This window comes from Centruroides vittatus, unplaced genomic scaffold (genome assembly GCF_030686945.1).
Source record: "Centruroides vittatus isolate TY-2023 unplaced genomic scaffold, ASM3068694v2 contig_375, whole genome shotgun sequence".
Classification (NCBI taxonomy): Eukaryota; Metazoa; Arthropoda; class Arachnida; order Scorpiones; family Buthidae; genus Centruroides; species Centruroides vittatus.
Window position 1 is genome coordinate 1,249,456 of NW_027122197.1, and position 16,063 is coordinate 1,265,518.

At 35.4% G+C, this 16,063-nt stretch overlaps 1 protein-coding gene across 1 annotated transcript; it reads right to left on the reverse strand.

Annotated features, from left to right (window-relative positions):
- Nucleotides 1–554: 554 nt before the first annotated feature.
- LOC136975594 (RAC family serine/threonine-protein kinase homolog) lies at nt 555–1,723 on the reverse strand. The gene is made up of 6 exons (XM_067270677.1): nt 1,675–1,723; nt 1,507–1,592; nt 1,359–1,434; nt 1,153–1,281; nt 994–1,073; nt 555–635 (listed from the first exon to the last, which is right to left on the reverse strand). The coding sequence occupies exons 1-6, from the start codon at nt 1,721–1,723 to the stop codon at nt 555–557; spliced, it is 501 nt and encodes a 166-aa protein (XP_067126778.1).
- Between the last annotated feature and the right edge of the window lie 14,340 nt (nt 1,724–16,063).

A 16,063-nucleotide genomic window follows, 5' to 3' on the forward strand; every position in this document is an offset into this window, starting at 1 on the left:
TGTAGTTCGCGCTAATACCGCTAGGTGTCAGATCTATCGTTGGCACAAGCGAATAGCAATGACTTTGACGCACCTCACACTCCTATGTTTTACCAGATAGAAGAACTATACTTCGATGAAAATGTCAATATGGGCCAGCAAAAACAATCACTTCGTTCTGTTTCCATTAATATAAAGACATTAACTACTATTTTATATCTAATTGAACGAATATAGCCTATTTATTGAATATTTTATATATCCTTTGCGTTAGATGTGTTCTTAATGCAGGATTCAACTAATCTTGTGTTCTTTATTTTCTTCCGCCCGATCAGACAAATCGTCATTCAAATCCTACGTGATGATTTCTAAAATCTCCCAAACAACACGAATAATTATCCTACAATATTTAACACACAAACTACCAAAAACAACTGAATAGAATGAATTTTTATTCAGAACGATTGGTTTGAATCATTCAATTATACAATTTAAGAAAAATTAATTATAATTGTCTGAATCAGACAATAATTTATTATTTGAAACAATTCTTATTGAATATATTTATTAATAATTCAATTTATTTCGGGCCAGGGGACGTCGTGAAAGAACATGTGTGTTCTGATGCCCGATTCCTGAAGACGTTTGTCTGGATTCTGAAATGGCAAACAACAATAATTAATTGCAATAGTTGACACTGTCTTAATTTCATTTTTATTTGTAAAATATCGTAAACTTGTATTGCAATAGGTTATTCACCTCGCGATTACTAACTGAAATCGAATTATGATAAAAACATTGACCACTCTCGATTAAACCAATTCAATTAGTTTTACAAATAATCAGCAAATTATGTAGAAAATGTATTTCTGTTATTAAATAAACTACAAAAAAGCTACGAATTTCTCGCATAAAACAACAAAACACACTAATATTTAGTACTTTGAGGTTTTACGACAATGAATTATGTAAACGAATGAGCCATATGAGAAAATACATTAATTTTAATCTTACTTTTTCCAGCAAATCGTCGATTACGTCCATTGCATTTACCGATAGATGCCATAAATACTGCACTCGGACGTTTTGAGCGACTGAAAAGACATTGTTACGTTAATCACACGTTTTCTCTTTTTGCCGTTAATTAACAAATTAAAAATAATCATCGCTTACCTCTTATTATCTCCGTAAAGGTCATATTGTCAATGTTAGGGACTTTTTCTAGATGCATCTCCATCGGTGTTTTCCCGACTAACATTTCGTACAAGAGAATTCCGAATGCCCACCAATCGCAGTAAGCATCTAAAATGAATGCATATTATTAATAATTACAGGACTTAAGCAAAATGACGTGATTAATTTTGAATAGAACAACTTACCATACGGCTTTCCCTCAAGGATTTCCGGACAAAGATAGAAGAAACTCCCGCAAAATTCTTTCGGGTTTCGTTCAAACTGATGGAAAATTAATCAATAAGAATTCAATAGTTCAACAAAAATTAGGATATTGTATTATACACCACTTACTGTGCAGAGACCGAAATCGATTAACTGCGCTCCTTTGGTGTTATCAAGCATGATGTTATTAGAGCTTATGTCTCTGTGGATTATTCCTGTCGAAGATAAAACAAATTTTGTCATACAATTACATTAACTGTTGACGAAATACATGACTAAATAGGTTTAGAAAATCACCATTATTATGAACGAACATGATGGCCGAAGCCACTTGAGCACCGATCATTTTGACTCGGGCTTCTTCGAAAGGTCCGTTATTTTCTAAATAATGAGCAATATCCTGTCCGTCCACATAGTCGGAGACGAAACAGGAACTGAAGAAGACAATTATTACTCCATACAACTATAAAGTATTATCAATAATTCATACGAAAATGATTAAAAGTTACCTCGTATTGGTTTTAAAGTAACCTAATAAAGTCACAACATGGGGATGGCTGGATGAGGATTCCCACGCTTTTCGTTCTCTCTTTATTGCGCGCCTCTGTAAATAAAGAAATTGTTTTTGATATATACTGAATACAAATGAAGAATATTCTACAGTCATTTCTAATAAATGTTTATAGAACATCGATTTGTGTTTTCTACCTGCATCATTAATATGTGTAGTTTTTAAAATGTAGTATAAATATTTCATACGCTAATACTAACAACATAATTAATTATTAAATTGAATTAACTTTATTAACTTAGCGTATTAATTTTTACGCCACACGAAAGCGAAGAATACCGTGAACAGTGCAAAACACGTACTTGTTCTAGACAAGAGCGTTTCTTCTCTATTGTTTTTATGGCCACTCGTTCATTGGAATGTTTAGATACGGCCAAATGAACGGCTCCGAAATTTCCTTTTCCTATTTCTTTAAATTCATAATCGTTAAAATTATTTGCCTTAAATTTTGAACAATAATCAGGTCCAAGTTCAGAATTTTCGAGATTACTTCCCGATTCGCATTCCTAGAATGATGAAATTTTTCAGTTGTGTAACTTATTAATTAGAAAACGACAGAAGGAACGATGTCTTACCTGAGAACCGGAAGTCTCGTCCGAGACACAACAAAAGAATTTACAGAACGCATTTGTGCAGAATTCTGTAAATTTTCCTTTTTTCTTGGGTTTATTTCCTTGGAACTCTGGATCCTCTTTCTTAAAGGAAGAACGCTTTGTTCCAAGAGACTTCTCGTCGATCTATAAAAGTTATTGATGATTTAACTTTATCGAAAAAATATTTATAAAATCATTAAAAATCGTTAACTGCATCTTAGTAAGAAATACTCTTGATTTTCGTAGAGAAAGTAATGACTTACATTTATAGAGAAATCTTTATCCTGCTGACCATTCGGTTCAGCCTTATCGTCTTTCCTGTAAAGAAATTCGATTATTTCGTATTTAATATTAAATAAATCTTAAATATAAATGTGATTAATAAAGAAATTCACTTTTTTCTCTTAATCCTCTCACTCCACATTCGCAGAAAAAACTTTTGTACGCAGCGAATCATTACGCCAAGCTATTTAAACAATAGAATATTGTTAAATGCGCCGTATTGTTAGCAATTGTTGTGGTTCTTTGTTATGAAATTACATTTCGTATTAAATCACGTGATTAAATATCTGAAATTTAGTTTTCAGTACGAAAATAAACTTTTTGAAGAAAATTATTTAGGAAATGTTATCACTGTTTAAAATATACGATTTTCTGACATTGTCATAAATGACAAAACGAAAGATATTAATAATAATAAACAATATCATGTTTAATGTGCTATATTTAACACATTAGATAGTAATTTCATTATTTATCGAAAGTTTGTATATAAATTTACACTGACGAAGAAGTATCACTATCCATAGTACAGTAGTTACCAGGCTTCAGTTAACATGCCATCCAATAGATACGTTTAAAAAAAAGTAGGTTTGATTCGTTGCGTGAATGGTTTACATAATTTAGAACAAATGTACAGTAATTAGTCTTTATTTTTGCTAAATATCAATATAATAGCTTGCAAGTTTAACAAAATTGAGCCAGTCAAAGTTGATTGGCAAGCATCAGAAAACATAGACAGTTGCGTCATCCCCGTCAATGAACACATAATTTGTATTTACATAATATTACAATTGCAGTATTTCTGTTAGAACTGATAATTTCAGCCTCATTTTAGCGTGCAGTGATCCTGTGAATGATATGTGGTGTTTTTCATTTTTATTAAAAAACTTTTTATCTACAAGGAAGAAAAGCTGTTTCAGAAGATTGAAGAAATGCTATCATTGCTAAACACAGTCGTGGCATGTCAGAGAGCTATCAGTAAAGAGCTAATGCTAAGCAAGACAACAGTGCACCAGATTGTTGTTCAATACACTAATCACGGCCATGTTGTACCTAACAAAGCTGCTGGATATCAGCGAATGACTTTAAAAGTCGATGACAGGAGTTTGAAAAGAATCGTAAAAAAACAACCGTCGTACCACAGCATCGAATGTAACTACATTTTGGAATGCTACAACCGAAAAAATGTATCTGTTTCGGCAACACGTAGGAAACTGCAAGAAATGCATTTCAGGTTTTAAATTGAATGGCAGGAAGATTGGAATAATTATACAACGACGAGACTTTGCCACCAGTTTATTCCCTCTATTACTAATCGCATCAAGGCTAATTACTACAAACATAGATCCGAAACCACCCAATGTTTAACGGGGCACGGCAATTTTATGGCCTATTTCTACCGCTTTAAGAAGAGAAACACTAATAAATGCCGGTTCGACAATAATAGCGTAGGGGATGCCCTACATTTTATATTCCACTGTGAACGATATGAAGGTTAACGCATTGCATTCTATAGAGCAGCGGTGGCCAACCTTTTTGGAAGTAAGGGAGCAATTAAAAATTTTCATGAACGTTGCAAATAAATTTGTTTTGTTTTATCTGTTAAATTCTGTGTTTATTTCGTCTAGAACCCAAAACAGCACATATGTTTATTGTTAAAGTTATTTTTAATTTTTTTTAATTCTTAATTATACTTAAATTAAATGAAAAAAAAATTAAGTTTGTCATTTTTAATTTTGATTCTTTTTGATTTTATTTTATAGGTTAAAATAATAATAAAAATGTGTAATAACAACTTTATATTGAACGACATTTATTACATAATACATGAAAAATTAATGAGAAGGTTGAGACCATAATTTTTCAAAATCAGGAGAGTAATTTGATACTGCTACTCTTAAACTATCTTTCCTGAATGATGGTTCTCAAACTGAAATGATCTACAGCTTTACTTTTAACTACAACTCGTACATACATTCAACATTCTATCCATACATTAAAGCAAGTGCAACATACTCGTTTATTTCATTAACATTTTTACATTGTAAGTTATTCTTGTGTTTTATTGTTATGACTATAATGAAGTCAATACATAACAAAATTTGATTTTATTTTGCAGTATCTTTGAGTGATATTTCATTTTATTTTAAATATACAGGGCCTTGCAAAAATGCTATTATTTTAAATTACTGTAATTATGTTAATTATTATCTGAAAATAATTTAAATATTTTAAAACAATGAAAAACTCAAAGTTTCATATCCGTTCGTTAAAAATCCCTCTATGTGCACCTCGTTTCACACACGACACCTATTATCCGGATAACAGTCAATTTCTTCTCAGACTCGTGCATCATATACTCACTGTTACCTCTTCCAAGGAATTCAATTCTGCATCTCTTGCAATTTTTTATTTAAAACCTAAAAATCGGTATCCTAATTTGCGCAAATAAACGTATTGCGCTTGGGAAAACACAACTCAGCAGAACTGAAATCTTAGACCTGGTACGCTTTTTATAAATTATTATGTGAAATTTTGATATAGTAGCACACCCTAAGTAGACTTATCAAAGGTCTATCCATCATAATCGTATTAAGTGAATGGGATAGCCAGCGAATACTATCATTTTCAGTAGTGTGATCAGCAACGGTAAAGCTAAAGAGTGCGATTCACAGTAAAATACGTGAGGAAGAAGGATCTATACTGTGTGCTTGAAACCTTGATGTAGCGATGCGGTACAGCCACCACTTGACCGGTAAAACACCTTTTCTCTACATTCAAAAAGACGAGGGACCATCTCTAACCAAAAATATCGGATGAGCGATTAAATTGTTAAACATTAAATCCGATCTCACATAATAAATCACATTTCGCCCAATTGTAAGTATTTTCGCCGAAAGCAAAGTCAATACTTCGAAGCACTCGTTTTGGAAACCAATATCGGCTTTGAAATGATCTCAGTGTTGTTACGCACCTCGTTACTGGCCCTGTGACGAACAGAGAAATTTGCATGCATCGGATATTCAAAAGTAACAGGGCTTGTTTCACGCTTAATTCAATCAATTAGATTATTTAAAGATAGATTTGAGAATCAAGATGGATCTAAGGCACCCATTCGATAAAACCTAATTTAATTTAATAAGCCGTTATATTCGATACGATGTGTTTATATGTAAATAATCTAAACATGTTATCATCTAGAAATTTGACGTGATGTAAGTTGTAGTGTCTTACAAAGACAATCAATCCGTTCTCTTTGCATCAGTATAAAGACATTAACTACTATTTTATATCTAAATGAACGAATATCGCGAATTTATTGGTATTTTATATATCCTGTGCGTTAGATGTGTTCTTAATGCAGAATTCAATTAATCTCGTGTTCTTTATCCACTTGCGCTCGTTCAGACAAATCGTCATTCAAATCCTACGTGATTTTTAATATCTCCCAAACAACACGAATAATTATCCTACAATATTTAACACAAACTACCAAAAACAATTAAATAGAACGATTTATTCAGAACGATTCGTTAAATCATTTAATTATGCAATTTAAGAAAAATTAATTATAATTATGTGAATCAAACAAGAATTTGTTTGAAACAATTCTTATTGAATATATATTAATAAATATATATTCATTAATATATGTTTTTGACGTTATCGTTGTTTTTATTTTTTCTATTTGTAGATATTTGCTTGTCTTCTCAAATAACCGAAACTGGAAAGAAAATAGGAAGAGATGTTAATATGAAATCTTTCCTGTAACGAGAAAATTGTCCAAGACTTGTCGTACCGATTCTCTGTTAAATGTCTACAAAATCTTCCCTCATTTTCTGCGCTAAAGATGTTTACGATTAACTGTAATCTTGTCTTTATTATAAGTGTTGCTGTTACACGCTTATTACGTGTCAAATCGAGACAAAAGAAGCTACTGTTCAGTTTTACCGGAAATATAAATCTAAATAAAATATAAAATTCTTACTTTTTAATTGTAAAATACACGAAAAAATTATATTTTTCTTCCAGTTCTGACTTATGGATATTGTATAACTTAAAAAATTTTTAAAACATTATCAACAATGAATAAAAAAGATCACAGTTAAAAAGGAAATCAACTTGCAGAGAAAAAACTTTATTTACATTAACAAACTTCCTAAATGCATTTCGCCTCTTATGAAAGGCCTCTTCAGTAGGTTTGATCGTACACAGTTCATATTCTGACAATAACTTAAGAGAAACCACTTATATAGTTTACAAAGAATTTCCAGCATTCCGCTGTTAACATTCCCGTATTCAAGTTTACATTGTTTTACAATCGCAATGCAGAACAACAAAGTAAAAGAACATTATTTTTAGGGGGAAAAAAGCGAAATTTTTAAATTTCTTAGTGTTGATCTGACAATTTTAGTGTTGGAAGATAAGGAGAATTATTTTTTAACCTACAGCAGGCAGGTGTTCGTGCAGCCAGGTGTTCGTACAGTCTAGTCTTCCATCTTAGTTTCGTTTTACCAATTTAAAAAACTAGGGTTGTTACGTGTGCATTCTATCAGATAAAGATTAGAAGAAGGCGTCGTTTATTAGTGCCTCTTGTAATCATATTTGATTACTTGTTATTTTGGGATGGATCCAATCTATTTAATTTTTGATTAAAAAATTACTGTATGTTTCTCATAAATACCTTTTATGTACGGAAATGATAACATCAAGAAATAAACACGTACTGCTTTAACTTCTATCCTCTATTTCTTAAAAATCGGTTGTGCCAGCCATTTAACAATCTTTTCGGGTATCCATTTAAGATATTTCCTGTGTGTGTTTTCAATTAATATAAAACATAAAATTTTAATCAGTGATAGTGCAATTAACCATCAGAGTTTTGCTCTCCACAGGTAGCGAGCAATTCCTAATTGTGGAGTTCTTCCTTTATACGTGTTATTATAACAGTTTTATACAACATATACATCGTTTTACTAGAGATCTGTATTAAATGAATACCTCTTAATATTTTCTTTATTACAGAATTTTAAATGATTAAGAAAGTATAGTTATTAAGTAATAATTTCCGCAACGAATGTTGTAGCACATTTAAATTATCAATAAAGGCAATTCCTGATAGCAATGTATAGTAAAAAAAAAACAATTTTAAATATTGAACAATAAAACAGTTAACTAGTTAAGGTAACACACGTATATGGTAAGCTTTTAGCTATTTTTTTAAAGTTGAAAATAAGCAGTGGTGATATTCGGCGGGTTCGCACAGGTTCGACCGAACCCGTTGTTAAAATTCAGTTTCCCGAACCTTGTTAAACACACGGAACATTTCTCAGTGGGTTTGTTTTTTTTAAATATATTAAAATATGCGTATTATACTCTGTAATACTACTAAACTAGGGCCTTATACCCCGTTTGCACCGAGCATTTCAATCTAGATTGTGAGCAAGGTCAGGGAGTACGTCTTGGTGCGATCTCCCTCGACCGTTTCAATCGAGGTTTAATCGCGATCGATTTAAGAGTGTTCTTGAAAGTAGATCCACTCATAAGAGAGATCCCAGAATGCCACGCGCGCGAGACAAGATGGCTGCGGAACACGTGTCGGGCAATGGACAGCGAAAGAAAAAGTATAATGTATCTCGAGAGATTATGACATGTGCCTATTTCTAGAAGCGCCATATTGCGGTAAAGAATTTCTCTGCCTTGAGAAAAAAAAAAAGGTCGACAGCCCTAAAATACTATTGTTACCTGGCCTTCTCCCATGGCTCGTTACGTTCTAAATACGCCACTGATTGTTAGATATATGGTTGCAAGAAAAAAAGGTATTGTATTTATTTCTATCCAAAACTTCTATTTCGTTTGTCGGTGATTGTCAGGGAAAAATTCTGCTAGCGAACCCCTTGTTAAATATTTCGAATATCACCACTGAAAATAAGTAAATTAAAAAAACCGTGTGGTACCAACTTTTGTGTCATTAGGAAAGTTTAAATAAACAGCAAAGAGTTGCTTTTATGTAAAATTAAAATATATCCTTTTAAATATATTGTGCATATTCAACCATTTCAATACCTATATTATATTATTTCTAATATACACGAAATATGAATGTTGTTCGTGTATCAATTTAATACAAGCAAACTGAATTGAATTCATCTTTATTTTAATTAGGTAAAATCATTTAAACATTAAGTAAATCCAATAGTAAATTAGTAAAATTAAAATTCTTTCAAAAAATTTTTAATATATTCATTGATAGGTCAAATGTAGATTAATTCTGGCCATGGGACTCCAAAAGAAAACGTGTGTTTACTGACGTCCGTTTCAGATGGACGTTGATTTGGGTCCTAAAATAAAAATCAACAGTTAGCTGTGCTAATATTACTCGAGAAATATTTTTATTTCTAAGTAAATGCATTAAAATAAAAGCTTAAAATGCTATTGACTTTTTACTGGTTAACTAATTCAAATTTTCGAAAAAAATATATTAACATTTTTGAATAATTGTAAACACATTGTTAATATTTTCTACGGTAGTTTTTGAAATTATGTTAAAAGCAAACGAATAAACTTTTCTCTAACTATAAAATTTATGAAATTCTCGCGAAAGACACAACATTAAAAAGCCGATGTAAATACTTGAGGCGTGATGAAAAGTAATTGTAAACGTGAAATGTGTGACATTACAAAAAACTCATTATGTTAAGCGAAATGAAATATAATCTTACTTTCTGTGATAAATCCTCAATTGAGTGTTGCATCCATCGACAGTAGAGTACGACTCGGATACACTAACTCCATATTTTGAGCAACTGAAAAGGCATTTTTATATTAATTATTGATCTCTTATTGTGAATAAATTCAAAATTATAATCGCTTACTGTTTATCATGTCAATAATGGATAATGAATTGATATAGATTTTCATTTTTGCTAGATAAATGTCCAATGAGATACTTCCGATTAACGTTTGGTATAATACTGCGATTGGTGGGCATTTGCCACTGTAAGCATCTAAACAATATATTGATTACACGGGTGTGAACAAAATGATTCGAATAGAACACTATACCGTAAGGCCTAAAACAAAGACCCGCAAAATTCTTTCGGGTTACGTTCAAACTGACAGAAAGACAAGTAGTCAATGGGAATTCTATAGTTAAACGAAATTTAGATATTTTATTATACACTACTCACTGCGCAGAGACCAAAATCGATTAACCGTGCTCCATTATCATCAAGTATGATGTTACAGCTTATGTCTCTGAATTATTCCTGTCGAAGATAAAAAACAAAAGTGTCATACAATCACATTTGTTGACGAAATGAATGGATAAATAGATTTAGAAAGTCACCATTATGAATACATGATGGCCGAGGCCACTTGAGAAGCAATTAATTATTTTAGCTTCAGTTTCTCGGAAGGGTCCATTATATTGTAATTAATTACTCAAGTCTTGTCCGTCCACGTAGTCGGAGACCAAACAAACTAAAAAACAGAATTACTCCATAGAACCATAAAATATTAGCAATACTTCAAACGTAAGGAGTTAAAAACCTATACGAGGTAACTTCTAACTAACGTAATAAAGTTAAAACATGGAGGTGGCTGGAAGGGGATTTCTATGCCTTTCGTTTTATTTCGCGCCTCTGAAAATAAATTGTTTAATGTATACTGAATACAAATGAAGAATATTCTGTAGTCATTTCTAATTAATGTTTATAGAACAGATTTCCGTTCTCTTAGTACAGTTAATATGTATAGTTTTAAAAATGTTATTTATTCTACATTTAAAAACTTATTATGCGCTAATGATAAAAAATAGTTAATAAATTGGATCAACTATATTAACTTGACATATTAATTTTTACGCTACACGAAAGCGAAGAATATCGTGAATAGTGCAAAACACGTACTTGAAGACAAGAGTTTCTTCTCTGTTGTTTTTACGGCCACTCGTTCATTGGAAGTTTTCGATACGGCCAAATGAACGGTTCCGAAATTGCCTTTTCCTATTTCTCTGAATTCATAATAGTTAATATTTTGTTTAAATTTTGAATAATAATCAGTTCAAAGTTTAGATTTTGAGATTTTCCGATTTGCGCATCTAGAATAGAGAAATTTCAGGTTGTGTAACTTAATTGGAAAAACGACAGAAGGAACGATGTCTTACCTGAGAACCGGAAGTCTCGTCTGACACACAACAAAAGAATTTACAGAACGCATTTGTGCAGAATTCTGTAAATTTTCCTTTTTTCTTGGGTTTTTCCTTTGAACTCTGGATCCTTTCTTAAAGAACACTTTGTTCCAAGAGACTTCTGGTCAGTCTATAAAAAGTTATTGATGATTTAACTTTATCGAAAAAATATTTATAAAATCATTAAAAATCGCTAACTGCATCTTAGTAAGAAATACTCTTCATTTTCGTAGGGAGAAAGTAATGACTTAATTTATAGAGAAATCTTTATCCTGCTGACCATTTGGTTCAGAGCTTTATCGTCTCTCCTGTAAAGAAATTCGATTATTTCGCAATTAATATTAAAATCAATAAGAAAATTCACTTTCTCACTCCACATTCACAAAACTTTTGAACGCAGCGCATGATTTTCGCCAAGCTATTTGAACAATAGAATATTGGGTTAATGTTACCTTAGGTATCAAGATGGCGGCGCATTCGGTAATCTCGAAACAGGTACATGTACGCACGGTACTGATAGAGGGAGCTATCTGATAGTGTGACGAAATATGAAAGTATATTCAACGTGATGTAAAATGTGATTGTGAACGAATATGCAAATTTGTAAGATTTGACGTTGTAGATGGAACTTTATCGTGGAAATATGCAAATTAAACCAGTAGTTAGGCGATACTGACTGTCGCGTTATATGTGTAATGGAATATTTGATTTTTTTACAATATTTTTCGAAAAAACTTAAATAGGTAAATATATTTTTCTTAAACGATAGTATTCGATAATTTGATTTAAATATCAAAATTTGTTAATTTAACTTTAGTTATTTTGCTAATACTGTGACAATGAGTTGTAGAGTTAAGTTCCGATGAAATTTTGGGTAGGTTGTACCAACCCGTAAATTCTATCAGCTAATGGAAAATAAAGGCACAATTCTAGTATCGAATGACGCGGTTGGGACTTTAACAGAGCTGTAGAGCATATTGATAGGAACAAAAAATTCAAATTGATAGGAACAAAATTCAATACGGGCGACCCTTCGGGAGTTATAGACCCCCCAATATGACAACTTTGAGACCCTCAAAAATGGGATAAAATTTAAAAAGAAGTGAAAATTTTTATAACAATCTCTAAACAGTTTTATACGCTTTTTGATAGAACTTGGAGACTAAAACCTTCCTAAACTACAGGATGCCACCTTTCAACAGCCACTTCTGGGGAGCGCCCTCGGGAGTCGCGCCGCTTTCTGCTAAGCCAGTCACGTGTTTAACAGGCAGCAAGCCGTATTCTAACGATACTTGTCGGCAAAGACTAAAGAAAAGCCCGATTAACACGGCTATTTAGGCAATGCTTTCTCCGACGCCGCCGCTCCTATCTAAACCCGAGCGCGCTATCTCTAAACACATTCTAACTACAGATGGAAAAGGCCAAGAAAACAGATCCTGCACTCACCTTCAACAGCGTCTCCTCTTGCGTCTCCCGCGACGTCCTCTCGCTACCTGGCGAGGCCTAGCCTGTTCTTGATGTATAGGTGAGGACGGGGTGAGGCCGCTTGTCCCCGCCTCGGCTAGGTCCTGGGGGTCGATGACGAAGGTGGGGGTGTTGCCCGATGTTGTCTGGGGAAAAAAAATAATCACAATTTAGGTTTCACATCCGCAAAGAAGTATCCTTTGGTCACGCGCACTATACACAAGCTGCACTACTCACTGGGCTGTCGTCATCCCCCTGCCGTTCCTCTTTCTCGCCCTCGTGCACGGGAACATCGAAATAGGGCACGTCTGGCGGCAGATGTTGATCCACGGGCACACCGATCATCTGGAGGTGGAGACCCTGATGACCGGGGCCCGGGTAGACGGCCACGATGTCCCGTAGAAACTGCCGGAATTTGGCCGATGTCGTTGGCCATTGGGACAGGAACTGCGTCCGGTACACATTCGTACAGGTGTAACTTTGCAGGTTCCTGTCCGTGCGGTTGTATTTTCGCCTCCGGGTGAAGGTCTCATCGATCTGAAAAGAAAACATTAATATAGAAATAGACATTTCGGCAAAGTCAGGAACGTGGGTCGACGGTCACCTCGACGTGCAACCCTTCACCGCCAAGCTGGATGTCCTGCTGGTGGGAGACGAAAACCTCCGCAACTTTCCGGCAGAATTTGTACCAGTCTACCGCTGTCGCGAGGGCCACGCCGCATTCCTCTGCGGCGATGGTGACCGGCTCCTGCTTGACCCACGAATATATCAACATTAGCACCTGTAAAATACGAAGAAAACATTGTTATACATACGGCATCGTAATCGGCACGATCAAGTTACAGAAATGCGGAATGTAGTCTGATAGAGGAAAGTTAATGTTACCCTAGGTAGCAAAGATGGAGGCTCATCTCTAATTCCCACAAGGAAACAGTGGGACGCACGTTCTAACCTATTCTAATAATTTGGTTGTTAATAATTATGGTAACTTATTAAAATAGGTTAGGTTAAAACGTGCGTCCCACTGTTTCCTTGTGGGAATTAGAGATGAGCCTCCATCTTTGCTACCTAGGGTAACATTAACCGAGGAAGGAAGATACTTTTCGGTTAGCAGGGCTCCAGAAACTTGTACGACTATATTTAACGAAGTCGAACTGTTCTTTTGCATGTGTTAGATGAAAATAAATAGCAAATAATTAAAAAGGTGACTTTTCAAGTGAATAAGTCGACTGCTAACATTGGTATAGAGTGGCTGACAGAATGCTAGCCGAAAAATACCGGACATAGAAACCGCCGATTCTGTGAGAACTCTCCGCGATCGACTGTAATATCATACCTTTTGAGCAGAAAGCTTCGCTCTTTCGAAGAGTGTATTGTGGGTACAAGACAGGCTACCGGTGCACACGGCCCTCCGGACGGTGCCGCCTGTCCGTCGTCTAACTGTTTTCTTTTGCTTCAGTTTTTCGCAGCGGTAGACGAATCCGAACCTGTCAGGTGGAGCCGGTTCCTTTTGCATCGGGCCTGCAAAATTACGACAAACACATTGAGATAGCTTAGAAAAGTAGAGAAACGCTGCGCCGCGAATATTGGCTGTTCCCGTAAAAGCGGGAATCAAGCGATGCTTACCTCCGCAATGAGGGCACGGCGGAATGGAACCGGTTAGGTCCGGATGTGGCACGAGCCCCACAAGATGGCAAAATTTCTGGGCGGCCTCTTCGGTGGGGAGGTAGCGAAGAAATTCGTAAGATGTTAGATGTTCAAATATGTCGGCGGGATCCAAAACGGGAGACGCTGAGACGTCGCAATCGAACGGCATTCTTGAGTCTTAAAAAAAACTGGGTAAAAGGCCCGAAGGCGGCGTAGCGGCTTATAAATTTTCGGAGGGGGGCGGTGCCGCGATCACGTGACCAGCAGCCGACTCGCCATTGGCCGCGCGAAGGGCCCGCTTCAACTTCACGGCCGAGGTGGGGCCGCGTGGTGGGGCGCGCTACATCTCTGACCGAGGTGGGGCGCGCTACATCTCTGACCGTGGTGGGGCGCGCTACATCTCTGACCGAGGTGGGGCCGCGTGGACGGCCTGTCATGCGCACTGCCTTCCTCGGGCTCGCATGCCTCAAATATGAGTTCCGAAGTGTTTTGGGTAGAGCGACCTGGTGGGCCCGTGCGGAGAGAAGTGGACTGGTGCCTGCCAGAATGGGGGTTCGAATCCCGACTCAGGTAAGAAGTATAATAATAAGAGATATTTGTGTTTATAGGCAACAGATGGCGACTCTAGATGACTGCAGGCAGGAGACTTGGCGCGCGGGCCGCGTGCGAGCGTTAGATGACAGCGGCAGCATGGATAGGAGGGGGAGACGCGCGTTGGGGGCTAGGAAAGGGGAGCGCGCGATTTTTTTAAACACTGAGAGTTGGAAAAAGCAGGAAAAAAAAATTCGGTCGCATGACGCCGTCTCTCTGGGCGTGGAGTCACGTGGCCGGAAATGACGTAGACGATTCTTTGGAGAGCTATATATCGCGAGGGGTCACATATAGAGGTATGGTTCTTTTGACTTTTATGCTCGCATAAGGGGTCTACAGTTTGGGGGCGCCAACCGCGTCATTCGGTCCTAGAATCTTGGCATTATAATAAACAGTATTATGCGTAATGTGATTTATTTAATAAATTAGATAATGATGCAAAGTATATGAATAAAATTCTTACGTTGACGAACATAAATTTTCATCCACAGTATTAAATTCACTTATTAAAACCTACAGATATTTGTAAATATTAAAAATCAGTAAAAGATTTGTTAAAAACTGAAACTGAAATAAATGAAGTGTTTATTCAGTCTCTTCATTTTAGAACATTCTAAAATACTTTACATTATATATAATATAAATTCGAATATATATAAAATAGATATTAGATGTGAAGATAATTAAGAGAGCGTATACAGATGCAACATCAACTATGTTGAACAAATGAAAATTAAACAGATATATGAAAAACACGTTTGTGTTCAATGTTCATGCTAAGTTACTGTATTAATAATTTATAATTTTAATTATTCAGATTTTCAATAGTAACTTTCATGACTATAATGGCTCTAACACAGAATAGCGATCAAAACTGTAATATCCACAATTTAAGTGGATACTTGCTTCACTCAAGTAAATTACTGATAAACGATAGAATTTATAAATTTTTTACTAAAATGGGGTATACTATAGATTACTCCCTATGGAATTTCGTATGTTTGGGTATATATCTGAACTCAGGGGACCGAGACGAGTTCAACGATACTCTACTTTTGGACCGGAGACGAAAAATAAAGTTATCATACTTTTTTCCGGCGATCGCGCGATGATAGGGAGTCGCGTCGCTCTCTGCTAAGTCGGCCTCGCTATCGCGATCGCTTGCCGTTAAAATTGCCTTTAGTAGACGTTTCCCCCTTTTTTTACTTTGTTCAAGAACTACCGTGAATCGATCACTAGTTTAGCACATGGCGGCGTGTGGTGGCGCCCGTACGAGAGGTCAGTCGAACCGCCATGTTCGCTGCCATAAGTAACATTAACCGAAATGGCAATCGCGCGATGATCGGA